At 47.3% G+C, this 26,836-nt stretch overlaps 1 protein-coding gene across 1 annotated transcript in view; it reads right to left on the bottom strand.

Annotated features, from left to right (window-relative positions):
- Positions 1-7,592: 7,592 nt before the first annotated feature.
- LOC311251270 (uncharacterized protein) overlaps positions 7,593-26,836 on the bottom strand; it is a gene marked incomplete at its 5' end in the record, with an annotated part of 34,213 nt that continues 14,969 nt past the window's right edge. Inside the window, 4 exons of the mRNA XM_084343647.1 lie at positions 7,593-7,725; positions 7,874-8,058; positions 8,223-8,287; positions 8,495-9,626. Coding sequence (XP_084199773.1) covers positions 8,781-9,626 — 846 coding nt within the window. The 3' untranslated portion in view covers positions 7,593-7,725; positions 7,874-8,058; positions 8,223-8,287; positions 8,495-8,780. The remainder of the gene's footprint in view (positions 7,726-7,873; positions 8,059-8,222; positions 8,288-8,494; positions 9,627-26,836) is intronic.

The raw sequence follows: 26,836 nt of genomic DNA, 5'->3' as shown, positions 1-26,836 counted from the left end.
TACAAGGTGTTACTTTAAAATGGAATTAAATAGGGACTGCTTAAGATGGAAGCGAGGAGACTCGCCTAGCTTCTCACTGCCTACGTCCGAACGTCTACCCTGCTTCCTCTGGCTTGGCACCTGACTTGCATAGCCCTTGAATCGGATACAGCCACCAGCCATGCCCGTGAACAACAGCTCTCCTCTAAATGATCTGAGCACTTGGTATGGTGCTAGGATGAATTTTAGGTGCTTTTTGTAAACCCTAAGGGACCGTTTCAATAGGCTAGAGTAACCTTTAAGAACCTTTAAGATATTTTGCACACTTATCACCTACTTTTTACTTCCATCAAAGAATTTCATAAAATCAGTGTCCACAATTTCTACTTTAACTACAGCTGAAGGTTTATTACAAAGTTTTAGCAAGGGCAAAGCATACGGCTCAATCTTATCTCAGTTACTATCAATCATTATCAAGAATACCTATTGATAAAGATCACAATTCAGTATATGTCAAGGTATTGGGTAATACGTGTATACTGATGCCTCATGTGACCAATCAGGGAACTAGAATAAGGAGCCAGGTGGAGTTAAGAACCAGCAAGTTGAGCTGAAAGGTCAGACTATGTTGCTCATGTTGTTATCATGGATATAAAATAAAAGCAGATGTTGAGCACAAATAAGTGTGTCGGCCAACACTTGTTTGACATGGTGTCAGAGGCGTTTTGGAAGAGAGATACCCGACGCAATGGCAAAATTAACCCGCCCGAACACTGGCCTGCCTGGAGACAGCGAAAATATTTTCAAGTCGTTCACCTTCAACGACGAGGAGAGTGACGACGAATATAAAAAAGGTGCTCGCCAAATTTCATACCAAAGAAAAACATTATTCATGAGAGACCATGCTTTTACCAATGAGTGCAAAAGCCAGGAGAAATGACCGAATCATTCATCAGAGCCCTTTATGAACTGAGTGAGAACTGTGACTTTCTAGCGAAGAAGCGTGAACACATTAGGGACAGACTGGTCGTCGTCTACACTGAAGACACAGAGGAAAGCTTTTACCTGGGGGCAGTGAGTAAAGCAAATCAGGGCAGTGCAAAGCATTGGACAGAACAAATAAATGTAGGAAACACCCCTGTAAGATTTAGGATTGATACAGGAGCCGATGTTACTGTAATTAACCTCCAGACATTCAGAGCACTTAAGCCAGAACGAAAATTAGTTCAAAGTAGTGGACCCCTAGATAGTCCCGGGGGCGCACTAAACATTGTGGGACAGTTCACAGCCAGTACTTTACATAAACAGAAAAAGTACATCTTTACCATATATGTAGCGAGAGGGCCCACAGTCAGTAACCTGCTAGGCAGAGAGACAGTGGTAGAGATGGGACTGGTGAAAAGAGTAGAGCAGGGGTCCGTTTCAAAAAGCAGGTTTAGTGAAAACTCTGAGTCTGTTAACCCTGAAATGAGGGAAACTCTGAGTTTTCCGTTTCACAAAGGGAGGTAACTCAAACCAGAGAAGGAGGGGTAACACTAGCCTGTTTCACAGAGAGAGGTAACTTAAGCTCTCGGTCAGTTACCATGGTAACATGCTCTATGAACCTAACCTGGTCGGGACCAGGTTTTTCTCAACAAACCTTGAGTTTCTCTCTGTCTCCGCCCTCTTTCAGCCACACACGGTATTTGATTTCCTCATTCATTCAGTCAGCAGGCGAGTTTTGGCGTAATATAGTTCTGCCGTCTGTTTTTTGAGAAAATCATTGCAAAAATCAGTCAGTAGGCCTACATTAGAAGTTGTATTAGGTGGCGACTATTTTCACTACCGTGGCATGTCCTTTTGATAATGATCCCGTGGATGAAGGTGCAGCATTACTGCGCAGAGAACTAAATACTCGTCGGGAGATGATTATCAGACCGCGCATAGATGTTCTTGCATTTCCAGACAATTATCTTTTTGAGCGGTCCGTTTCACGTCACAGTCCATCATTTACATACACAACCTAATCCGTCCTTACATTTCCAACATTACCAACCGAAGTCATGCTCTCACATCCCAGCAGATATTGTGTGTTGCGCTGCGCTTTTTTGCAAATGGGAGTTTTTTATACAACGTGGGAGATGCAAAGCACTTTACAAAAGTAAAAAAAAGTCATGAAAGGGAAATAAATATTTTTATGAATAGGCTTAAAATATATAGATAGTTCTAGGCATATTACATTTTATTAAAGCACTTGTGTCTTGGGGGGTGAGCTCAGAGGATGAGCTCAGCCACTGGCCTTCCTAAATTCTGGCTTAGGGCCAGCTCCTCTGCCTCTGTTAGAGATGGCGGTGCTGGGCCACCACCCGTTTTACGGGCATCTGCTTTCTTTCTGTTGGCTGAGTAGAAGTCTGTGTTAGTTTAAATAGGCTTAATTCTTTAACAGAACATGATATAGATGAGAAGACAATTATGTGTGTGAAAACAGCATTATGTTGGGGATAAAACAACTGTACAGTCAAACAGCCACTTAATATTTACTTTACAATGTAAAACATGATCAAAAGAGGTACCCCGTGAGATTATGCTGAGGTCTTACCTGTTTGAACAATGTTTTTATGTTTCATCTTAAGCTGCTTACACTTCCTTCTAAAAACGTGCTCAAACTCACCGTATGAGCGCATTAATAAAAAAAACGTAGCCCTCCTCTTCTCCGTTGCCATGGTGACTCGTCGAATCGGGGCTCCATTGACGCTGTCTTTTTAGACTTGTGGCGGACGCGCTTAACTCCAGGTGAAACTGCTCCGAGTTGATCAAACTAACTCAAATCAGCTGTTCTGGAACCGAAAACTCAGAGTTTTCTATCTCAGAGTAGATCAACTCAGAGTTCAAGGTTAGACTCAGAGTTTGTTGAACCTGCTTTGTGAAACGGACCCCAGGTCAAGGTAGCAGAAGGACATCATGGGATTCTTAAAACAGAGCCAGTTGAGATCCACCTGAAAGACGAAGCAGGCAGATCTCAAACTCAACAAAGAGAAATGCGTGTTCAGACAACCAGAGCTGTGGTTCCTGGGCCACATAGTAGACGCCAGTGGAGTCAGGGCAGACCCAGATAAAATAAACGCCATCAGCAAGCTACAAGAGCCCACAAATGTTCATGAGCTAAAGCGAGCTCTGGGCATGAATAATTACATGAGTAAATACATACCAGACTTGGCAACAGCAGCAGGTCCTCTGTATGATCTGCTGAAGGGAGAAACCGCTTGGACATGGGATCAGCCACAGAAGTGGGCATTCCAGCAACCCCAAGGAAGCCCTCATCAATCACCTGTCTTGGCTCACTATGACCCACAAAGACAGACAACTGTTTCAGCAGACGCGAGCAATTACAGGATAGGGGGTGTCCTCTTACAGCTGCACAATGAAAGCTGGAAGCCAGTTGCATAGTGTTGCAGGAGACTGACAAACGCAGAAACCAGGTACGTGCAAATTAAGAAGGAATGTTTAGCAGGAGTATGGGCCTGTGAGAGGTTCCAAAAGTACCTGGAAGGCATGGACAGAGTCAAGCTTATTACAGACCACAAGCCACTGGTACCACTGATAAACAGTAAGGACTTAGATGCAGTGCCGGTGAGATGTCAGAGACTCCTGATGCGGCTAATGCGGTTTAATGCCAAGGTAGAATATGCACCAGGAAAAACACTGGTCATAGCGGATGCTTTGTTGCGCAGCCCAATTAATGACAGTGACAACACCACAGTGACAATCATTGCCTGCCATGTTAATGCTGTCACTCACAGTTGGCCAATATCACAGCACAAACTGGATATGATCAGGTCTGCTACACAAAAGGATGAGCAGTTGCAGAGTGTGCAAAAGCTGATCAAAGATGGATGGCAAGAATGAGTGAATAGCACCCCCTACAGTGCAAAAGACTATTAAACCATGAAAGACTCATTATCAGTGTGTGAGGGCCTCGTCACACTAGGATGTCGCATTGTAATTCCACAGTCAATGAGACAAGAAATATTGGAGCACATACATGATGGACACCAAGGCCTGTCAAAATGCAGGGAACACGGACAGGAAACTGTGTGTTGGCCTAAGATATCTGTGGATATTAAGCGTAGGGTGGAGACTTGCCACTTTTGCCAGGAAAACAAGCGCACGCAGCGCAAGGAGCCACTACAACCTACACCTCTTCCTGAGCGACCATGGCAAAAGATATCCACAGACATATGTGAGTATAAAGGCAAACATTACATTGTGATATCGGACTATTACTCACGTTGCCTGGAAATCTTGCACTAAACAACCACCACAACAGAACAGGTTGTTAAGATGTTAAAAGCTACATTTGCAAGATTTGGTATCCCAGATTGTCAGTGATAATGGACCTCAATATACAAGTGAGGCCTGGAAAGACTTATGCAGACAATATGACATTGTGCATGTTACATCCAGCCCACACAATCCTCAGGGTAACGGACATGCAGAGCTTGCAGTCCAAACTGCAAAACGCATCCTCAAACAGGACGATCCTTTGCTAGCATTAATGTGCTATAGAGCAACACCAACAACTGCTACTGGTGTAAGCCCAGCTGAAATACTTATGGGTTGGAAGATCAAGACCACACTCCCTTTGCTTAACAGGAATCTGATCCCTAAGTGGCCTGACAGAGCTCTTATTAGACACAGAGATGCTGAGGCCAAACAACAGGAAGCAAGAGATATGGAGTTAAAAACTTGCCACTGTTACAGCCGGGAGATCAAATCTTGTTGAAACTGGACAAGGACAAGTCGTGGAAAGGACCAACGTCTGTCATACAGGAGAGCTGCACACACCGCTCCTACCAGGTGAACTTGCCATGGGGAGGAGAGGTGCGTAGGAACAGACAACACCTTCAACTTGGACCAACAAGAGCAGCAACAGCGAACTCAGACACTAAGGAAGCAGACACCGAGTTAAAAGGAACTGAAACAAAACAAGCCTCCTGTCAGAGACAGGGTGACTCTAATGGACTTATTGGAAACGCATCTGAAGGCCAGATGGTAACTAGGTTAGGCAGAGTGTGTAGACCTGTTGTAAGAATGGACATGTAAGAGTATTGTCATATCCTGATAAGAAGTTATGGTGAGAAATAAATGCATTTGTTATGGATAGAAGGAATTGGGTAATACATGTATACTGATGCCTCATGTGACCAATCAGGGAACTAGAATAAAGAGCCAGGTGGAGTTAAGAACTGGCAAGTTGAGCTGAGAGGTCAGACTATGTTGCTCATGTTGTTATCGTGGATGTAAAATAAAAGCAGATGTTTACACTTATTTGACAGTATATAATAAAGATTAATCTAAAAGAGCTGAGGCTGGTTAAAATACTTAGATGTAGTAGAGATTAAGAGGGTCAAGCCTTTCCAGCCAGTATGCCTTTACCTTCCTGCTGAAAGTCCAAGTTCTTGCTGTAATTCTTCCATGTTGCTCCTGTTCCCAGTCACAAGAGCGCATGTGCTGTCAGTGTATCATTGAGTTGGGAAAAGTGAGATTACTCACTCAGAGCTAGTTCAATTGGCTACAGTGAAACATTGTTTAGCGTGGCATTGCATGCCATGGGATACACACACGATGACGTCACTAACGATTAGTCGACTATTAAATTAGTCATTGACTAATTTAAGTCGACTATTCGCCGACTAGTCGTTGCACCCCTAGCTGAGCCCGGCTCATTTTAAGGCTTTAATTATATGAAATCACAGGCAAGGATTTGATTGTCTGTAAACATAAACTCCTGACATTAAACATGCCCTGATTCACTTTCGTTTTACCCACTGGAAAGACTGGAAAACATCACACAAGAGACAATTTAAGTTCTTTAAATATTTTGTATTCTGATCATTTTAACCTTATTGACAGAAACTATAAATAGCATAAGAAATCTCACAGAATACAGCTATGCACGATTAAATAAATACAGTTTGCATGAACAAGAAAATTGAGAGTGCATTGTCTTGACATATATATTATGTATACCATGACCCTTGATAAAACTTTAACCATTGGTTCATTTTTGGGTGTACAGTCCTATATGAGTTGCATGTGTTTCTTTATTTGTTCCGTTTACAGTATGCTTTACAGTAAGTTGATTTTTGTTGATTTTTGAGTCTCATTCCCAACTCATCAATAACTGACGCTTTGGGATTGTAGGACGGATCGGCCACCATCCCGAGGTGTCAGTTTTTGACGAGTTGGGAAACTCAAAGTGTCATTATTTTACGAGTTGGGAATGATACAACACTTAAGATTATAATGAATCTTACAACAAAATAAGTAAGAGTACATAACAATGTACATGGGTTACAGGGTTGATGTGGGGGTCATCCAATTAAATTTAAACCTGTTCAAGACTTTTTAAATAACTGATTATATACAGCTTAACAAACTGTGTGTACAACAGTACTATGATATATATCCCAGCAGTATAGAATAATTGTTGTTGGTGATAATTAATTAAATTAGTGTGACATGGGCCAATATAAGCAGCATTAAAGAGATGCATGGATTAACAGATCTGAAGGACACGTTGTTGTTTGTTGTTCCTGCAATTGTTGTTGCAGCAGTTGTTGTTGCAGCAGTTGTCGTTGCAGCAATTGTAGTTGCAGCAGTTGTCGTTGCAGCAATTGTAGTTGCAGGAACTGGACCCGCTGTAAAAACATTTTTTAAGGAATAGGTTAAAAACTAAAAAAGTACTTGTGCCTGAGCCAAAAGCATTTATTTTATCCTTGTTTGCTGCCAAACTGTCATCACTGAGCACCAGTATGATACACTTATATGGCTAAACAGTTTACTTACATATTAATGCAACTGAAGAGGCACCAAAGGTCACATTGAAGGCGTTGGAATCATTTGCAGCATCAACTAAGGTTTGAGCAACAACAGTATTCATTGGGAGTGCTGCAACAGGGACAGACCGATTGAACACAACTGAAAACTCTACTTCAGTTTCTTCCACTCGTGTTTGTTGAGCTGGAGCAGCCCTGTATCATAAAACAAAAGAGGACAAATATCAAATAATGATATGAGACCATTCTATCTACGTGTCATTTGTAATGTAGGTGTCACTATCAATATCAGAAGATACAAATTTTAAGACCATAAAGATGCATACAGAGTCTAAAACCACTGTTAAAAATATTTTTACCTGAATTGTCTCACAATGCACTGGTCGAAGTCAGAACCAAATCTTGCTTGATATATTTGATTACACTGCAGAAAGACAACAAGATTTAAAATGCTTGATTAGCCGTCAAGCACAAAATGCTTCAAAAGGAATTTAACAAAATGCAGTTTTCACTGAAATACGTTTTTAATGATTATTAAGTATCTTGTATTTCAGCTAAAACATTCTGTCCACATAATTATGCTCAGTGCTGACAAAATCAATTGAAAATGCAATAACTTTAAGATTACTCACACGAGCTGTAGCTTTTCCTGAGAGTTCTATGAATCGAGGGCTGGTGGAGTTGAGCAAGTCATCGGTAAAGATTTCGTTTTGCAAGGTTGCTGATATGACATAAGTAACAGGGTCAATGGTTGTTGCAGCAGGTGTTGTGGTTTCTGCAGCTGTGGTTGTTGCTGTTGTAACAGCTGTAGTTGTTGTTGTTAGGGAAGCTGTGGTTATTGTTGTCAGAGCAGCTGTAGTTGTTGTTGTAGCAATTGTAGTTGCAGCAGTTGTCGTTGCAGCAATTGTAGTTGCAGGAACTGGACCCGCTGTAAAAAAATGTTTTAAGGAATAGGTTATAAACTAAAAAAGTACTTGTGGCTGAACCAAAAGCATTTCTTTTATCCTTGTTTGCTGTCAAACTGTCATCACTGAGCACCAGTATAATAGACTTATGTGGCTAAACAGCTTACTTACATATTAATGCAACTGAAGAGGCACCAAAGGTCACATTGAAGGTGTTGGAATCATTTGCAGCATCAACTAAGGTTTGAGCAACATCACTATTCATTGGGAGTGCTGCAACAGGGACAGACCGATTGAACACAACTGAAAACTCTACTTCAGTTCCTTCCACTCGTGTTTGTTGAGCTGGAGCAGCCCTGCATCATAAAACAGAAGAGGACAAATGTCAAATAATGATATGAGACCATTCTATCTTCGTGTCATTTCTAATGTAGGTGACACTATCAATATCAGAAGATACACATTTTAAGACCATAAAGATGCATACAGAGCCTTAATCCACTGTTAAAAATGTTTTTACCTGAATCGTCTCACAATGCACTGGTCAAAGTCAGAACCAAATCTTGCTTGATATATTTGATTACACTGCAGAAAGACAACAAGATTAAAAAGCTTGATTAGCCATCAAGGACAATATGCTTCAAAAGGAATTTAACAAAATGCAGTTTTCACTGAAATAAGTTTTTAATGATTATTAAGTATCTTGTACTTCAGCTAAAACATTCTGTCCACATAATTATGCTCAGTACTGACAAAATCATTTGAAAATGCAATAACTTTAAAATTACTCACACGACCTGTAGCTTTTCCTGAAAGTTCTATGAATCGAGGGCTGGTGGAGTTAAGCAAGTCAGTGGTAAAGATTTCGTTTTGCAAGGTTGCTGATATGACATAAGTAACAGGGTCAATGGTTGTTGCAGCAGGTGTTGTGGTTGCTGCAGCTGTAGTTGATACTGTTGGAGCAGCTGTAGACGTTGTTGTCGGAGCAGCTGTAGTTGTTGTTGTTGCAGCTGCTGTGGTTGTTGTAGTTGGAGCAGCTGTGGTTGTTGTTGGAGCAGCTGTAGTTGTCGTGGTTGGGTCAGCTGTAGTTGTTGTTGGGGCAGCTGTAGTTGTTGTTGTTGGAGCTGCTGTGGTTGTTGTCGTTAGGGCAGTTGTAGTTGGAGCTGATGTGGTTGTTGCTGTTTGGGCATTTGTAGTTGTTGTAGTTGGAGCAGCTGTAGGTGTTGTTGTTGGAGCAGCTATAGTTGTTGTAGTTGGAGCCACTGTGGTTGTTGTTGTTGGGGCAGTTGTAGTTGTTGTAGTCGTAGTTGGAGCAGCTGTCGTTGTTGTTGTTGGAACAGCTGTAGTTGTTGTTGTCAGGGCAGCTGTGGTTGTTGTTGGAGCAGCTGTGGTTGTTGTTGTTGGGGCAGCTGTGGTTGTTGTTGTTGGAATAACTGTAGTTGTTGTTGTTGGAGCTGCTGTGGTTGTCGTTGTTGGAGCAGCTGTTGTTGTTGCTGGAGCAGCTGTGGTTGTTGTTGGAGCAGCTGTAGTTGTTGTTGGAGGTGCCGTTGTTGTTGTTGTTGGAGCAGCTGTGGTTGTTGTTGTTGGAGCAGCTGTGGTTGTTGTAGTCGGAGCAGCTGTGGTAGTTGTTGTTGGAGCTGCTGTGGTTGTTGTTGGAGCAGCTGTAGTTGTCGATGTTGGAGCTACTGTGGTTGTTGTCAGGGCAGCTGTAGTTGTTGTTGGAGCAGCTGTGGTTGTTGTTGTTGGAGCAGCTGTGGTTGTAGTTGTTGGAGCAACTGTAGTTGTTGGTGGAGCTGCTGTGGTTGTCGTTGTTGGAGCAGCTGTCATTGTTGGAGCAGCTGTCATTGTTGGAGCAGCTGTGGTTGTTGTTGGAGAAGCTGTAGTTGTTGTTGTTGGAGCTGCTGTGGTTGTTGTTGGAGCAGCTCTAGTTGTCGTTGTTGGAGCTACTGTGGTTGTTGTTGTCGGGGCAGCTGTAGTTGTTGTTGGAGAAGCTGTAGTTGTTGTTGTTGGAGCAGCTGTAGATGTTGTTGGAGGTCCCGTGGTTGTTGTTGTTGGAGCAGCTGTGGTTGTTGTGGTTGGAGAATCTGTGGTTGTTGTTGTTACTGCTGTGGTTGTTGTTGTTGTGGCAGTTGTAGTTGTTGTAGTTGGAGACGCAATGATTGTTGTTGTTGGGGCAGCTGTAGTTGTTGTTGTCAGAGCTGCTGTGATTGTCGTTGTTGGAGCAGCTGTCGTTGTTGTTGTTGCTGGAGCAGCTGTGGTTATTGTTGGAGCAGCTGTGGTTGTTGTAGTCGGAGCAGCTGTAGTTGTTGTAGTCGGAGCAGCTGTGGTTGTTGTTGTTGGAGCAGCTGTGGTTGTTGTGGGAGCAGCTGTAGTTGTTGTAGCAGGAGCAGCTGTGGTTGTTGTTGTTGGAGCTGCTGTGGCTGTTGTTGGAGCAGCTGTAGTTGTCGTTGTTGGAGCTACTGTGGTTGTTGTTGTCGCAGCTGTGGTTGTAGTTGTTGGAGCAACTGTAGTTGTTGGTGGAGCTGCTGTGTTTGTCATTGTTGGAGCAGCTGTGGTTGTTGGAGCTGCTGTGGTTGTTGTTGGAGCAGCTGTAGTTGTTGTAGTAGGAGCATCTGTGGTTGTTGTTGGAGCTGCTGTGGTTGTTGTTGGAGCAGCTGTAGTTGTCGTTGTTGGAGCTACTGTGGTTGTTGTTGTCAGGGCAGTTGTAGTTGTTGTTGGAGCAGCTGTGGTTGTAGTTGTTGGAGCAACTGTAGTTGTTGGTGGAGCTGCTGTGTTTGTCGTTGTTGGAGCAGCTGTGGTTGTTGGAGCTGCTGTGGTTGTTGTTGGAGCAGCTGTAGTCGTTGTAGTAGGAGCATCTGTGGTTGTTGTTGGAGCTGCTGTGGTTGTTGTTGGAGCAGCTGTAGTTGTCGTTGTTGGAGCTGCTGTGGTTGTTGTTGGAGCAGCTGTAGTTGTCGTTGTTGGAGCTACTGTGGTTATTGTTGGAGCAGCTGTAGTTGTTGGAGGTGCCGTGGTTGCTGTTGTTGGAGCAGCTGTGGTTGTTGTTGGTGCAGCTGTAGTTGTTGTAGTCGGAGAAGCTGTGGTTGTTGTTGTTGGAGCAGCTGTGTTTGTTGATGTTGGAGCAGCTGTAGTTGTCGTTGTTGGAGATGCTGTGGTTGTTGTTGTCGGGGCAGCTGTAGTTGTTGTTGTTGGAGCAGCTGTCATTGTTGTGGGAGCAGCTGTGGTTGTTATTGGAGCAACTGTAGTTGTTGTTGGAGCTGCTGTGGTTGTCGTAGTTGGAACTGCTGTAATTGTTGTTGTTGTTTGAGCAGTTGAAGTTGTTGTAGTTGTAGGCGCAGTGGTTGTTGTTGTTGGGGCAGCTGTAGTTGTTGTTGTCAGAGCTGCTGTGGTTGTCGTTGTTGGAGCAGCTGTGGTTGTTGTCGGGGGAGCTGTAGTTGTTGTTGTTGGAGGAGCTGTCATTGTTGTTGGAGCAACTGTTGTTGTTGGAGCAACTGTAGTTGTTGTTGTTGGAGCTGCTGTGGTTGTCGTAGTTGGAACTGCTGTAGTTGTTGTTGTTTGAGCAGTTGTAGTTGTTGTAGTTGGAGGCACAGTAGTTGTTGTTGCTGGGGCAGCTGTAGTTGTTGTTGTCAGAGCTGCTGTGGTTGTCGTCGTTGGAGCAACTGTTGTTGTTGGAGCAGCTGTGGTTGTTGTTGGAGCAGCTGTAGTTGTAGTAGGAGCAGCTGTGGTTGTTGTCGGAGCTGCTGTGGTTGTTGTTGGAGCAGCTGTACTTGTTGGAGGTGCCGTGGTTGTTGTTGTTGGAGCAGCTGTGGTTGTTGTGGTTGGAGAATTTGTGGTTGTTGTTGTTGGAGATGCTGTAGTTGTTGTTATCAGGGCAGCTGTAGTTGTTGTTGTTCGAGCAGCTGTCATTGTTGTGGGAGCAGCTGTGGTTGTTGTTGTTGGAGCTGCTGTGGTTGTGGTAGTTGGAACTGCTGTAGTTGTTGTTTGAGCAGTTGTAGTTGTGGTAGTTGGAGGCGCAGTGGTTGTTGTTGTTGGGGCAGCTGTAGTTGTTGTTGTCAGAGCTGCTGTGGTTGTCGTTGTTGGAGCAGCTGTGGTTGTTGTTGGAGCAGCTGTAGTTGTTGTTGTTGGAGGAGCTATAGTTGTTGGAGGGGCCGTGGTTGTTGTTGTTGGAGCAGCTGTGGTTGTTGTTGGAGCTGCTGTGGTTGTTGTTGTTGTAGCTGCTGTGGTTGTTGTTGTTGGGGCAGTTGTAGTTGCTGTAGTTGTAGACGCAGTGGTTATTGTTGTTGGTGCAGCTGTAGTTGTTGTTGTCAGAGCTGCTGTGGCTGTCGTTGGAGCAGCTGTCATTGTTGTTGCTGGAGCTGCTGTGGTTGTTGTTGTTGGAGTAGCTGTGGTTGTTGTTGGAGCAGCTGTAGTTGTTGTTGGAGGTGCGGTGGTTGTTGTTGGAGCAGCTGTGGTTGTTGTTAGTGCAGCTGTAGCTGTTGTAGTCGGAGCAGCTGTGGTTGTTGTTGTTGGAGCAGCTGTGGTTGTTGTTGGAGCAGCTGCAGTTGTCGTTGTTGGAGATGCTGTGGTTGTTGTTGGGGCAGCTGTAGTTCTTGTTGTTGGAGCAGATGTCATTGTTGTGGCAGCAGCTGTGGTTGTTGTCGAGGCAGCTGTAGTTGTTGTTGGAGCAGCTGTGGTTGTTGCTGGAGCAGCTGTGGTTGTTGTTGGAGCAACTGTGGTTGTTGTTGGTGCAGCTGTAGTTGTTGTAGTTGGAGCAGCTGTGGTTGTTGTTGTTGGAGCAGCTGTAGTTGTTGTTGGAGGTGCTGTGGTTGTTGTTGTCCTAGCAGCTGTGGTTGTTGTTGTTGCAGCTGTAGTTGTTGTAGTCGGAGCAGCTGTGGTTGTTGTTGGAGCAACTGTGGTTGTTGTTGGTGCAGCTGTAGTTGTTGTAGTTGGAGCAGCTGTGGTTGTTGTTGTTGGAGCAGCTGTGGTTGTTGTTGGAGCTGCTGTGGTAGTTGTTGTCAGAGCTGCGGTGGTTGTTGTTGTTGGAGCAGCTGTGGTTGTTGTTGGAGCAGCTGTAGTTGTTGGAGGTGCCGTGGATGTTGTTGTTGGAGAAGCTGTGATTGTTGTTGTAGCTGCTGTGGTTGTTGTTGTTGGGGCAGTTGTAGTTGTTGTAGTTGGAGACGCAGTGGTTGTTGTTGTTGGGGCAGTTGTAGTTGTCGTTGTCAGTGCTGCTGTGGTTGTCGTTGTTGGAGCTGCTGTGGTTGTTGTTGTTGCTGGAGCAGCGGTGGTTGTTGTTGGAGCAGCTGTAGTTGTTGTTGGAGGTGCCGTCGTTGTTGTTGTCCTAACAGCTGTGGTTGTTGTTGTTGCAGCTGTAGTTGTTGTAGTCGGAGCAGCTGTGGTTGTTGTTGTCGGAGCAGCTGTGGTTGTTGTTGGAGCAGCTGTATTTGTCGTTGTTGGAGATGCTGTGGTTGTTGTTGGGGCAGCTGTGGTTGTTGTCGGGGCAGCTGTAGTTGTTGTAGTTGGAGCAGCTGTGGTTGTTGTTGTTGGAGCAGCTGTGGTTGTTGTTGGAGCTGCTGTGGTTGTTGTTGTTGGAGCAGTTCTGGTTGTTGTTGGAGCAGCTGTAGTTGTTGTTGGAGGTGCCGTGGTTGTTGTTGTTAGAGCAGCTGTGGTTGTTGTGGTTGGAGAAGCTGTGGTTGTAGTTGGAGACGCAGTGGTTGTTGTTGGGGCAGCTGTAGTTGTTGTTGTCAGAGTTGCTGTGGTTGTCGTTGTTGGAGCAGCTGTTGTTGTTGTTGTTGCTGGAGCAGCTGTGGTTGTTGTTGGAGCTGCTGTGTTTGTTGTAGTTGGAGGTGCAGTGGTTGTCGTTGTTGGAGCAGCTGTCGTTGTTGTTGTTGCTGGAGCAGCTGTGGTTGTTGTTGGAGCAGCTGTGGTTGTTGTCGGAGCAGCTGTAGTTGTGGTTGGAGCAGCTGTAATTGTTGTTGGAGGTGCCGTGGTTGTTGTTGTTGGAGCAGCTGTGGTTGTTGTGGTTGGAGAAGCTGTGGTTGTTGTTGTTGGGGCAGTTGTAGTTGTTGTAGTTGGAGACGCAGTGGTTGTTGTTGGGGCAGCTGTAGTTGCTGTCAGAGCTGCTGTGGTTGTCGTTGTTGGAGCAGCTGTCGTTGTTGTTGGGGCAGCTGTAGTTGTTGGAGGTGTCGTGGTTGTTGTTGGAGCAGCTGTGGTTGTTGTGGTTGGAGAAGCTGTGGTTGTTGTTGTTGGAGATGCTGTAGTTGTTGTTATCAGGGCAGCTGTAGTTGTTGTTGTTCGAGCAGCTGTCATTGTTGTGGGAGCAGCTGTGGTTGTTGTTGTTGGAGCTGCTGTGGTTGTGGTAGTTGGAACTGCTGTAGTTGTTGTTTGAGCAGTTGTAGTTGTGGTAGTTGGAGGCGCAGTGGTTGTTGTTGTTGGGGCAGCTGTAGTTGTTGTTGTCAGAGCTGCTGTGGTTGTCGTTGTTGGAGCAGCTGTGGTTGTTGTTGGAGCAGCTGTAGTTGTTGTTGTTGGAGGAGCTATAGTTGTTGGAGGGGCCGTGGTTGTTGTTGTTGGAGCAGCTGTGGTTGTTGTTGGAGCTGCTGTGGTTGTTGTTGTTGTAGCTGCTGTGGTTGTTGTTGTTGGGGCAGTTGTAGTTGCTGTAGTTGTAGACGCAGTGGTTATTGTTGTTGGTGCAGCTGTAGTTGTTGTTGTCAGAGCTGCTGTGGCTGTCGTTGGAGCAGCTGTCATTGTTGTTGCTGGAGCTGCTGTGGTTGTTGTTGTTGGAGTAGCTGTGGTTGTTGTTGGAGCAGCTGTAGTTGTTGTTGGAGGTGCGGTGGTTGTTGTTGGAGCAGCTGTGGTTGTTGTTAGTGCAGCTGTAGTTGTTGTAGTCGGAGCAGCTGTGGTTGTTGTTGTTGGAGCAGCTGTGGTTGTTGTTGGAGCAGCTGCAGTTGTCGTTGTTGGAGATGCTGTGGTTGTTGTTGGGGCAGCTGTAGTTCTTGTTGTTGGAGCAGATGTCATTGTTGTGGCAGCAGCTGTGGTTGTTGTCGAGGCAGCTGTAGTTGTTGTTGGAGCAGCTGTGGTTGTTGCTGGAGCAGCTGTGGTTGTTGTTGGAGCAACTGTGGTTGTTGTTGGTGCAGCTGTAGTTGTTGTAGTTGGAGCAGCTGTGGTTGTTGTTGTTGGAGCAGCTGTGGTTGTTGTTGTTGGAGCAGCTGTGGTTGTTGTTGTCCTAGCAGCTGTGGTTGTTGTTGTTGCAGCTGTAGTTGTTGTAGTCGGAGCAGCTGTGGTTGTTGTTGGAGCAACTGTGGTTGTTGTTGGTGCAGCTGTAGTTGTTGTAGTTGGAGCAGCTGTGGTTGTTGTTGTTGGAGCAGCTGTGGTTGTTGTTGGAGCTGCTGTGGTAGTTGTTGTCAGAGCTGCGGTGGTTGTTGTTGTTGGAGCAGCTGTGGTTGTTGTTGGAGCAGCTGTAGTTGTTGGAGGTGCCGTGGATGTTGTTGTTGGAGAAGCTGTGATTGTTGTTGTAGCTGCTGTGGTTGTTGTTGTTGGGGCAGTTGTAGTTGTTGTAGTTGGAGACGCAGTGGTTGTTGTTGTTGGGGCAGTTGTAGTTGTCGTTGTCAGTGCTGCTGTGGTTGTCGTTGTTGGAGCTGCTGTGGTTGTTGTTGTTGCTGGAGCAGCGGTGGTTGTTGTTGGAGCAGCTGTAGTTGTTGTTGGAGGTGCCGTCGTTGTTGTTGTCCTAACAGCTGTGGTTGTTGTTGTTGCAGCTGTAGTTGTTGTAGTCGGAGCAGCTGTGGTTGTTGTTGTCGGAGCAGCTGTGGTTGTTGTTGGAGCAGCTGTATTTGTCGTTGTTGGAGATGCTGTGGTTGTTGTTGGGGCAGCTGTGGTTGTTGTCGGGGCAGCTGTAGTTGTTGTAGTTGGAGCAGCTGTGGTTGTTGTTGTTGGAGCAGCTGTGGTTGTTGTTGGAGCTGCTGTGGTTGTTGTTGTTGGAGCAGTTCTGGTTGTTGTTGGAGCAGCTGTAGTTGTTGTTGGAGGTGCCGTGGTTGTTGTTGTTAGAGCAGCTGTGGTTGTTGTGGTTGGAGAAGCTGTGGTTGTAGTTGGAGACGCAGTGGTTGTTGTTGGGGCAGCTGTAGTTGTTGTTGTCAGAGTTGCTGTGGTTGTCGTTGTTGGAGCAGCTGTTGTTGTTGTTGTTGCTGGAGCAGCTGTGGTTGTTGTTGGAGCTGCTGTGTTTGTTGTAGTTGGAGGTGCAGTGGTTGTCGTTGTTGGAGCAGCTGTCGTTGTTGTTGTTGCTGGAGCAGCTGTGGTTGTTGTTGGAGCAGCTGTGGTTGTTGTCGGAGCAGCTGTAGTTGTGGTTGGAGCAGCTGTAATTGTTGTTGGAGGTGCCGTGGTTGTTGTTGTTGGAGCAGCTGTGGTTGTTGTGGTTGGAGAAGCTGTGGTTGTTGTTGTTGGGGCAGTTGTAGTTGTTGTAGTTGGAGACGCAGTGGTTGTTGTTGGGGCAGCTGTAGTTGCTGTCAGAGCTGCTGTGGTTGTCGTTGTTGGAGCAGCTGTCGTTGTTGTTGGGGCAGCTGTAGTTGTTGGAGGTGTCGTGGTTGTTGTTGGAGCAGCTGTGGTTGTTGTGGTTGGAGAAGCTGTGGTTGCTGTTGTAGCTGCTGTGGTTGTTGTTGTTGGGGCAGTTGTAGTTGTTGTAGATGGAGACGCAGTGGTTATTGTTGTTGGGGCAGATGTAGTTGTTATTGTCAGAGCTGCTGTGGTTGTCGTTGTTGGAGCAGCTGTCGTTGTTGTTGTTGCTGGAGCAGCTGTGGTTGTTGTTGGAGGTTCCATGGTTGTTGTTCTTGGAGCAGCTGTAGTTGTTGTTGGAGGTGCTGTGGTTGTTGTTGTCCTAGCAGCTGTGGTTGTTGTTGTTGCAGCTGTAGTTGTTGTAGTCGGAGCAGCTGTGGTTGTTGTTGGAGGAACTGTGGTTGTTGTTGGTGCAGCTGTAGTTGTTGTAGTTGGAGCAGCTGTGGTTGTTGTTGTTGGAGCAGCTGTGGTTGTTGTTGGAGCAGCTGTAGTTGTTGGAGGTGCCGTGGATGTTGTTGTTGGAGCAGCTGTGGTTTGTGTGGTTGGAGAAGCTGTGATTGTTGTTGTAGCTGCTGTGGTTGTTGTTGTTGGGGCAGTTATAGTTGTTGTAGTTGGAGACGCAGTGGTTGTTGTTGTTGGGGCAGCTGTAGTTGTCGTTGTCAGTGCTGCTGTGGTTGTCGTTGTTGGAGCTGCTGTGGTTGTTGTTGTTGCTGGAGCAGCGGTGGTTGTTGTTGGAGCAGCTGTTGTTGTTGTTGGAGGTGCCGTCGTTGTTGTTGTCCTAACAGCTGTGGTTGTTATTGTTGCAGCTGTAGTTGTTGTAGTCGGAGCAGCTGTGGTTGTTGTTGTCGGAGCAGCTGTGGTTGTTGTTGGAGCAGCTGTAGTTGTCGTTGTTGGAGATGCTGTGGTTGTTGTTGGGGTAGCTGTGGTTGTTGTCGGGGCAGCTGTAGTTGTTGTAGTTGGAGCAGCTGTGGTTGTTGTTGGAGCTGCTGTGGTTGTTGTTGTTGGAGCAGTTCTGGTTGTTGTTGGAGCAGCTGTAGTTGTTGTTGGAGGTGCCGTGGTTGTTGTTGTTAGAGCAGCTGTGGTTGTTGTGGTTGGAGAAGCTGTGGTTGTAGTTGGAGACGCAGTGGTTGTTGTTGGGGCAGCTGTAGTTGTTGTTGTCAGAGTTGCTGTGGTTGTCGTTGTTGGAGCAGCTGTCGTTGTTGTTGTTGCTGGAGCAGCTGTGGTTGTTGTTGGAGCTGCTGTGTTTGTTGTAGTTGGAGGTGCAGTGGTTGTCGTTGTTGGAGCAGCTGTCGTTGTTGTTGTTGCTGGAGCAGCTGTGGTTGTTGTTGGAGCAGCTGTGGTTGTTGTCGGAGCAGCTGTAGTTGTGGTTGGAGCAGCTGTAGTTGTTGTTGGAGGTGCCGTGGTTGTTGTTGTTGGAGCAGCTGTGGTTGTTGTGGTTGGAGAAGCTGTGGTTGTTGTTGTTGGGGCAGTTGTAGTTGTTGTAGTTGGAGACGCAGTGGTTGTTGTTGGGGCAGCTGTAGTTGCTGTCAGAGCTGCTGTGGTTGTCGTTGTTGGAGCAGCTGTCGTTGTTGTTGGGGCAGCTGTAGTTGTTGGAGGTGTCGTGGTTGTTGTTGGAGCAGCTGTGGTTGTTGTGGTTGGAGAAGCTGTGGTTGCTGTTGTAGCTGCTGTGGTTGTTGTTGTTGGGGCAGTTGTAGTTGTTGTAGATGGAGACGCAGTGGTTATTGTTGTTGGGGCAGCTGTAGTTGTTATTGTCAGAGCTGCTGTGGTTGTCGTTGTTGGAGCAGCTGTCGTTGTTGTTGTTGCTGGAGCAGCTGTGGTTGTTGTTGGAGGTTCCATGGTTGTTGTTCTTGGAGCAGCTGTAGTTGTTGTTGGAGGTGCTGTGGTTGTTGTTGTCCTAGCAGCTGTGGTTGTTGTTGTTGCAGCTGTAGTTGTTGTAGTCGGAGCAGCTGTGGTTGTTGTTGGAGGAACTGTGGTTGTTGTTGGTGCAGCTGTAGTTGTTGTAGTTGGAGCAGCTGTGGATGTTGTTGTTGGAGCAGCTGTGGTTGTTGTTGGAGCAGCTGTAGTTGTTGGAGGTGCCGTGGATGTTGTTGTTGGAGCAGCTGTGGTTTGTGTGGTTGGAGAAGCTGTGATTGTTGTTGTAGCTGCTGTGGTTGTTGTTGTTGGGGCAGTTGTAGTTGTTGTAGTTGGAGACGCAGTGGTTGTTGTTGTTGGGGCAGCTGTAGTTGTCGTTGTCAGTGCTGCTGTGGTTGTCGTTGTTGGAGCTGCTGTGGTTGTTGTTGTTGCTGGAGCAGCGGTGGTTGTTGTTGGAGCAGCTGTAGTTGTTGTTGGAGGTGCCGTCGTTGTTGTTGTCCTAACAGCTGTGGTTGTTGTTGTTGCAGCTGTAGTTGTTGTAGTCGGAGCAGCTGTGGTTGTTGTTGGAGCAGCTGTAGTTGTCGTTGTTGGAGATGCTGTGGTTGTTGTTGGGGCAGCTGTGGTTGTTGTCGGGGCAGCTGTAGTTGTTGTAGTTGGAGCAGCTGTGGTTGTTGTTGTTGGAGCAGCTGTGGTTGTTGTTGGAGCTGCTGTGGTTGTTGTTGTTGGAGCAGTTCTGGTTGTTGTTGGAGCAGCTGTAGTTGTTGTTGGAGGTGCCGTGGTTGTTGTTGTTAGAGCAGCTGTGGTTGTTGTGGTTGGAGAAGCTGTGGTTGTAGTTGGAGACGCAGTGGTTGTTGTTGGGGCAGCTGTAGTTGTTGTTGTCAGAGTTGCTGTGGTTGTCGTTGTTGGAGCAGCTGTCGTTGTTGTTGGAGCTGCTGTGTTTGTTGTAGTTGGAGGTGCAGTGGTTGTCGTTGTTGGAGCAGCTGTCGTTGTTGTTGTTGCTGGAGCAGCTGTGGTTGTTGTTGGAGCAGCTGTGGTTGTTGTCAGAGCAGCTGTAGTTGCGGTTGGAGCAGCTGTAGTTGTTGTTGGAGGTGCCGTGGTTGTTGTTGTTGGAGCAGCTGTGGTTGTTGTGGTTGGAGAAGCTGTGGTTGTTGTTGTTGGGGCAGTTGTAGTTGTTGTAGTTGGAGACGCAGTGGTTGTTGTTGGGGCAGCTGTAGTTGCTGTCAGAGCTGCTGTGGTTGTCGTTGTTGGAGCAGCTGTCGTTGTTGGGGCAGCTGTAGTTGTTGGAGGTGTCGTGGTTGTTGTTGTTGGAGCAGCTGTGGTTGTTGTGGTTGGAGAAGCTGTGGTTGCTGTTGTAGCTGCTGTGGTTGTTGTTGTTGGGGCAGTTGTAGTTGTTGTAGATGGAGACGCAGTGGTTATTGTTGTTGGGGCAGCTGTAGTTGTTATTGTCAGAGCTGCTGTGGTTGTCGTTGTTGGAGCAGCTGTCGTTGTTGTTGTTGCTGGAGCAGCTGTGGTTGTTGTTGGAGGTTCCATGGTTGTTGTTCTTGGAGCAGCTGTGGTTGTTGTTGGAGCTGCTGTGGTTGTTGTTGTTGGAGCTGCTGTGGTTGTTGTTGGAGCAGCTGTAGTTGTAGTTAGAGGTGCCGTTGTTGTTGTTGTTGGAGCAGCTGTGGTTGTTGTTGGTGCAGCTGTAGTTGTTGTAGTCGGAGCAGCTGTGGTTGTTGTTGTTGGTGCAGCTGTAGTTGTTGTCAGAGCTGCTGTGGTTGTCGTTGTTGGAGCAGCTGTCGTTGTTGGAGCAGCTGTAGTTGTTGGAGGTGCCGCGGTTGTTGTTGTTGGAGCAGCTGTGGTTGTTGTTGGTGCAGCTGTAGTTGTTGAAGTCGGAGCAGCTGTGGTTGTTGTTGTTGGAGCAGCTGTGCTTGTTGTTGTTGGTGATGCTGTGATTGTTGTTGTTGGAGCAGCTGTGGTTGGAGAAGCTGTGGTTGTTGTTGTAGCTGCTGTGGTTGTTGTTGTTCGGGCAGTTGTAGTTGTTGTAGTTGGAGAGGCAATGGTTGTTGTTGTTGGAGCAACTGTAGTTGTTGTTGTTGGAGCTGCTGTGGTTGTCGTAGTTGGAACTGCTGTAGTTGTTGTTGTTTGAGCAGTTGTAGTTGTTGTAGTTGGAGGCGCAGTGGTTGTTGTTGTTGGGGCAGCTGTAGTTGTTGTCAGTACTGCTGTGGTTGTCGTTGTTGGAGCAGCTATCGTTGTTGTTGTTGGTGGAGCAGCTGTGGTTGTTGTTGGAGCAGCTGTAGTTGTTGTTGGAGGTGCCATGGTTGTTGTTGTTGGAGCAGCTGTGGTTGTTGTTGGTGCAGCTGTAGTTGTTGTAGTCGGAGCAGATGTGGTTGTTGTTGTTGGAGCAGCTGTGGTTGTTGTTGGAGCTGCTGTGGTTGTTGTTGTTGGAGCTGCTGTGGTTGTTGTTGGAGCAGCTGTGGTTGTTGTTGGAGCTGCTGTAGTTATTGTAGTCGGAGCAGATGTTGTTGTTGTTGTTGGAGCAGCTGTGGTTGTTGTTGGTGCAGCTGTAGTTGTTGTAGTCGGAGCAGCTGTGGTTGTTGTTGTTGGAGCAGCTGTGTTTGTTGTTGTTGGAGCTGCTGTGGGTGTTGTTGGAGCAGCTGTAGTTGTCGTTGTTGGAGGTGCGGTGGTTGTTGTTGTTGGAGCAGCTGTGGTTGTTGTTGGTGCAGCTGTAGTTGTTGAAGTCGGAGCAGCTGTGGTTGTTGTTGTTGGAGCAGCTGTGGTTGTTGTTGTTGGAGATGTTGTGGCTGTTGTCGGGGCAGCTGTAGTTGTTGTGGGAGCAGCTGTGGTTGTTGTTGGAGCAACTGTAGTTGTTGTTGTTGGAGCTGCTGTGATTGTTGTTGTTGGAGATGTTGTGGTTGTTGTCGGGGCAGCTGTAGTTGTTGTGGGAGCAGCTGTGGTTGTTGTTGGAGCTACTGTAGTTGTTGTTGTTTGAGCTGCTGTGGTTGTTGTTGTAGCTGCTGTTGTTGTTGTTGGGGCAGTTGTAGTTGTTGTAGTTGGAGAGGCAGTGGTTGTTGTTGTTGGAGAAGCTGTGGTTGTTGTTGTAGCTGCTGTGGTTGTTGTTGTTCGGGCAGTTGTAGTTGTTGTAGTTGGAGAGGCAGTGGTTGTTGTTGGAGCTGCTGTGGTTGTTGTTGTTGGAGCTGCTGTGGTTGTTGTTGGAGCAGCTGTAGTTGTCGTTGTTGAAGGTGCGGTGGTTGATGTTGTTCGAGCCGCTGTGGTTGTTGTTGGTGTAGCAGCTGTGGTTGTTGTTGTTGGAGATGTTGTGGTTGTTGTCGGGGCAGCTGTAGTTGTTGTGGGAGCAGCTGTGGTTGTTGTTGGAGCAACTGTAGTTGTTGTTGTTGGAGCTGCTGTGATTGTTGTTGTTAGAGATGTTGTGGTTGTTGTCGGGGCAGCTGTAGTTGTTGTGGGAGCAGCTGTGGTTGTTGTTGGAGCTACTGTAGTTGTTGTTGTTGGAGCTGCTGTGGTTGTTGTTGTAGCTGCTGTGGTTGTTGTTGTTCGGGCAGTTGTAGTTGTTGTAGTTGGAGAGGCAGTGGTTGTTGTTGGTGCAGCTGTAGTTGTTGTTGTAGCTGCTGTGGTTGTTGTTGTTGTTCGGGCAGTTGTAGTTGTTGTAGTTGGAGAGGCAGTGGTTGTTGTTGGTGCAGCTGTAGTTGTTGTAGTCGGAGAGGCAGTGGTTGTTGTTGGTGCAGCTGTAGTTGTTGTAGTCGGAGCGGCTGTGGTTGTTGTTGGAGCAGCTGTAGTTGTCGTTGTTGAAGGTGCGGTGGTTGTTGTTGTTGGAGCCGCTGTGGTTGTTGTTGGTGCAGCTGTAGTTGTTGTCAGAGCTGCTGTGGTTGTCGTTGTTGGAGCAGCTGTCGTTGTTGGAGCAGCTGTGGTTGTTGTTGGAGCAGCTGTAGTTGTTGGAGGTGCCGCGGTTGTTGTTGTTGTTGGAGCAGTTGTGGTTGTTGTTGGTGCAGCTGTAGTTGTTGTAGTCGGAGCAGCTGTGGTTGTTGTTGTTGGAGCAGCTGTGGTTGTTGTTGAAGCAGCTGTAGTTGTCGTTGTTGGATCAGCTGTCATTGTTGTGGGAGCAGCTGTGGTTGTTGTTGGAGCAACTGTAGTTGTTGTTGGAACTGCTGTAGTTGTTGTTGTTGTTTGAGCAGTTGTAGTTGTTGTAGTTGGAGGCGCAGTGGTTGTTGTTGTTGGGGCAGCTGTAGTTGTTGTCAGGGCTGCTGTGGTTGTCGTTGTTGGAGCAGCTGTCGTTGTTGTTGTTGGTGGAGCAGCTGTGGTTGTTGTTGGAGCAGCTGTAGTTGTTGTTGGAGGTGCCATGGTTGTTGTTGTTGGAGCAGTTGTGGTTGTTGTTGGTGCAGCTGTAGTTGTTGTAGTCGGAGCAGATGTGGTTGTTGTTGTTGGAGCTGCTGTGGTTGTTGTTGGAGCTGCTGTGGTTGTTGTTGTTGGAGCTGCTGTGGTTGTTGTTGGAGCAGCTGTAGTTGTAGTTGTAGGTGCTGTTGTTGTTGTTGGAGCAGCTGTGGTTGTTGTTGGTGCAGCTGTAGTTGTTGTAGTCGGAGCAGCTGTGGTTGTTGTTGTTGGAGCAGCTGTGGTTGTTGTTGGAGCTGCTGTGGTTGTTGTTGTTGGAGCTGCTGTGGGTGTTGTTGGTGCAGCTGTAGTTGTTGTAGTCGGAGCAGCTGTGGTTGTTGTTGTTGGAGCAGCTGTGATTGTTGTTGTTGGAGATGCTGTGGTTGTTGTTGTCGGGGCAGCTGTAGTTGTTGTGGGAGCAGCTGTGGTTGTTGTTGGAGCAACTGTAGTTGTTGTTGGAGCTGCTGTGGTTGTTGTTGTAGCTGCTGTGGTTGTTGTTGTTGGGGCAGTCGTAGTTGTTGTAGTTGGAGAGGCAGTGGTTGTTGTTGTTGGAGCTGCTGTGGTTGTTGTTGGAGCAGCTGTAGTTGTAGTTGCTGTTTGAGCAGTTGTAGTTGTTGTAGTTGGAGGCGCAGTGGTTGTAGTTGTCGGGGCAGCTGTGGTTGTCGGTGTTGGAGCACCTGTCGTTGTTGGAGCAGCTGTGGTTGTTGTTGGAGCAGCTGTAGTTGTTGGAGGTGCCGTGGTTGTTGTGGTAGGAGCAGCTGTGGTTGTTGTTGGTGCAGCTGTAGTTGTTGCAGTCGGAGCAGCTGTGGTTGTTGTTGTTGTTGGAGCAGCTGTGGTTGTTGTAGTCGGAGCAGCTGTGGTTGTTGTTGTTGGAGCAGCTGTGGTTGTTGTTGTTGTAGATGCTGTGGTTGTTGTCGGGGCAGCTGTAGTTGTTGTGGGAGCAGCTGTGGTTGTTGTTGGAGCAACTGTAGTAGTTGTTGTTGGAGCTGCTGTGGTTGTTGTTGTAGCTGCTGTGGTTGTTGTTGTTGGGGCAGTCGTAGTTAATGTAGTTGGAGAGGCAGTGGTTGTTGTTGTTGGAGCTGCTGTGGTTGTTGTTGGAGCAGCTGTAGTTGTAGTTGCTGTTTGAGCAGTTGTAGTTGTTGTAGTTGGAGGCGCAGTGGTTGTTGTTGTCGGGGCAGCTGTGGTTGTCGGTGTTGGAGCAGCTGTCGTTGTTGGAGCAGCTGTGGTTGTTGTTGGGGCAGCTGTAGTTGTTGTGGGGGCAGCTGTGGTTGTTGTTGGAGCAACTGTAGTTGTTGTTGTTGGAGCTGCTGTGGTTGTTGTTGTAGCTGCTGTGGTTGTTGTTGTTGGGGCAGTCGTAGTTGTTGTAGTTGGAGAGGCAGTGGTTGTTGTTGTTGGAGCTGCTGTGGTTGTTGTTGGAGCAGCTGTAGTTGTAGTTGCTGTTTGAGCAGTTGTAGTTGTTGTAGTTGGAGGCGCAGTGGTTGTTGTTGTCGGGGCAGCTGTGGTTGTCGGTGTTGGAGCAGCTGTCGTTGTTGGAGCAGCTGTGGTTGTTGTTGGAGCAGCTGTAGTTGTTGGAGGTGCCGTGGTTGTTGTGGTAGGAGCAGCTGTGGTTGTTGTTGGTGCAGCTGTAGTTGTTGCAGTCGGAGCAGCTGTGGTTGTTGTTGTTGTTGGAGCAGCTGTGGTTGTTGTTGTTGGAGCAGCTGTGGTTGTTGTTGTTGGAGATGCTGTGGTTGTTGTCGGGGGAGCTGTAGTTGTTGTGGGAGCAGCTGTGGTTGTTGTTGGAGCAACTGTAGTTGTTGTTGGAGCTGCTGTGGTTGTTGTTGTAGCTGCTGTGGTTGTTGTTGTTGGGGCAGTTGTAGTTGTTGTGGTTGGAGACGCAGTGGTTATTGTTGTTGGGGCAGCTGTAGTTGTTGTCAGGGCTGCTGTGGTTGTCGTTGTTGGAGCAGCTATCGTTGTTGTTGTTGTTGGTGGAGCAGCTGTGGTTGTTGTTGGAGCAGCTGTAGTTGTTGTTGGAGGTGCCATGGTTGTTGTTGTTGGAGCAGCTGTGGTTGCTGTTGGTGCAGCTGTAGTTGTTGTAGTCGGAGCAGCTGTGGTTGTTGTTGTTGGAGCAGCTGTGATTGTTGTTGTTGGAGATGCTGTGGTTGTTGTTGTCGGGGCAGCTGTAGTTGTTGTGGGAGCAGCTGTGGTTGTTGTTGGAGCAACTGTAGTTGTTGTTGGAGCTGCTGTGGTTGTTGTTGTAGCTGCTGTGGTTGTTGTTGTTGGGGCAGTCGTAGTTGTTGTAGTTGGAGAGGCAGTGGTTGTTGTTGTTGGAGCTGCTGTGGTTGTTGTTGGAGCAGCTGTAGTTGTAGTTGCTGTTTGAGCAGTTGTAGTTGTTGTAGTTGGAGGCGCAGTGGTTGTAGTTGTCGGGGCAGCTGTGGTTGTCGGTGTTGGAGCACCTGTCGTTGTTGGAGCAGCTGTGGTTGTTGTTGGAGCAGCTGTAGTTGTTGGAGGTGCCGTGGTTGTTGTGGTAGGAGCAGCTGTGGTTGTTGTTGGTGCAGCTGTAGTTGTTGCAGTCGGAGCAGCTGTGGTTGTTGTTGTTGTTGGAGCAGCTGTGGTTGTTGTAGTCGGAGCAGCTGTGGTTGTTGTTGTTGGAGCAGCTGTGGTTGTTGTTGTTGTAGATGCTGTGGTTGTTGTCGGGGCAGCTGTAGTTGTTGTGGGAGCAGCTGTGGTTGTTGTTGGAGCAACTGTAGTAGTTGTTGTTGGAGCTGCTGTGGTTGTTGTTGTAGCTGCTGTGGTTGTTGTTGTTGGGGCAGTCGTAGTTAATGTAGTTGGAGAGGCAGTGGTTGTTGTTGTTGGAGCTGCTGTGGTTGTTGTTGGAGCAGCTGTAGTTGTAGTTGCTGTTTGAGCAGTTGTAGTTGTTGTAGTTGGAGGCGCAGTGGTTGTTGTTGTCGGGGCAGCTGTGGTTGTCGGTGTTGGAGCAGCTGTCGTTGTTGGAGCAGCTGTGGTTGTTGTTGGAGCAGCTGTAGTTGTTGGAGGTGCCGTGGTTGTTGTTGTTGGATCAACTGTGGTTGTTGTGGTTGGAGAAGCTGTGGTTGTTGTAGCTGCTGTGGTTGTTGTTGTTGGGGCAGCTGTAGTTGTTGTGGTTGGAGACGCAGTGGTTATTGTTGTTGGGGCAGCTGTAGTTGTTGTCAGGGCTGCTGTGGTTGTCGTTGTTGGAGCAGCTGTCGTTGTTGTTGTTGGTGGAGCAGCTGCGGTTGTTGTTGGAGCAGCTGTAGTTGTTGTTGGAGGTGCCATGGTTGTTGTTGTTGGAGCAGCTGTGGTTGTTGTTGGTGCAGCTGTAGTTGTTGTAGTCGGAGCAGCTATGGTTGTTGTTGTTGGAGCAGCTGTGGTTGTTGTTGGAGATGCTGTGGTCGTTGTTGTCGGGGCAGCTGTAGTTGTTGTGGGAGCAGCTGTGGTTGTTGTTGGAGCAACTGTAGTTGTTGTTGTTGGAGCTGCTGTAGTTGTTGTGGTTGGAGACGCAGTGGTTATTGTTGTTGGGGCAGCTGTAGTTGTTGTCAGGGCTGCTGTGGTTGTCGTTGTTGGAGCAGCTGTCGTTGTTGTTGTTGGTGGAGCAGCTGCGGTTGTTGTTGGAGCAGCTGTAGTTGTTGTTGGAGGTGCCATGGTTGTTGTTGTTGGAGCAGCTGTGGTTGTTGTTGGTGCAGCTGTAGTTATTGTAGTCGGAGCAGCTATGGTTGTTGTTGTTGGAGATGCTGTGGTTGTTGTTGTCGGGGCAGCTGTAGTTGTTGTGGGAGCAGCTGTGGTTGTTGTTGGAGCAACTGTAGTTGTTGTTGTTGGAGCTGCTGTGGTTGTTGTTGTAGCTGCTGTGGTTGTTGTAGTTGGAGAGGCAGTGGTTGTTGTTGTTGGAGCTGCTGTGGTTGTTGTTGGAGCAGCTGTAGTTGTAGTTGCTGTTTGAGCAGTTGTAGTTGTTGTAGTTGGAGATGCTGTGGTTGTTGTTGTCGGGGCAGCTGTAGTTGTGGTGGGAGCAGCTGTGGTTGTTGTTGTTGGAGATGCTGTGGTTGTTGTTGTCGGGGCAGCTGTAGTTGTTGTGGGAGCAGCTGTGGTTGTTGTTGGAGCAACTGTAGTTGTTGTTATTGGAGCTGCTGTGGTTGTTGTTGTAGCTGCTGTGGTTGTTGTTGTTGGGGCAGTCGTAGTTGTTGTAGTTGGAGAGGCAGTGGTTGTTGTTGTTGGAGCTGTTGTGGTTGTTGTTGGAGCAGCTGTAGTTGTAGTTGCTGTTTGAGCAGTTGTAGTTGTTGTAGTTGGAGGCGCAGTGGTTGTTGTTGTCGGGGCAGCTGTGGTTGTCGGTGTTGGAGCAGCTGTCGTTGTTGGAGCAGCTGTGGTTGTTGTTGGAGCAGCTGTAGTTGTTGGAGGTGCCGTGGTTGTTGTGGGAGGAGC

Source organism: Pagrus pagrus (assembly GCF_965226575.1).
Source record: "Pagrus pagrus genome assembly, chromosome: 22".
NCBI lineage: Eukaryota > Metazoa > Chordata > Actinopteri > Spariformes > Sparidae > Pagrus > Pagrus pagrus.
This window is presented reverse-complemented; position numbering and strand designations above follow the sequence as displayed.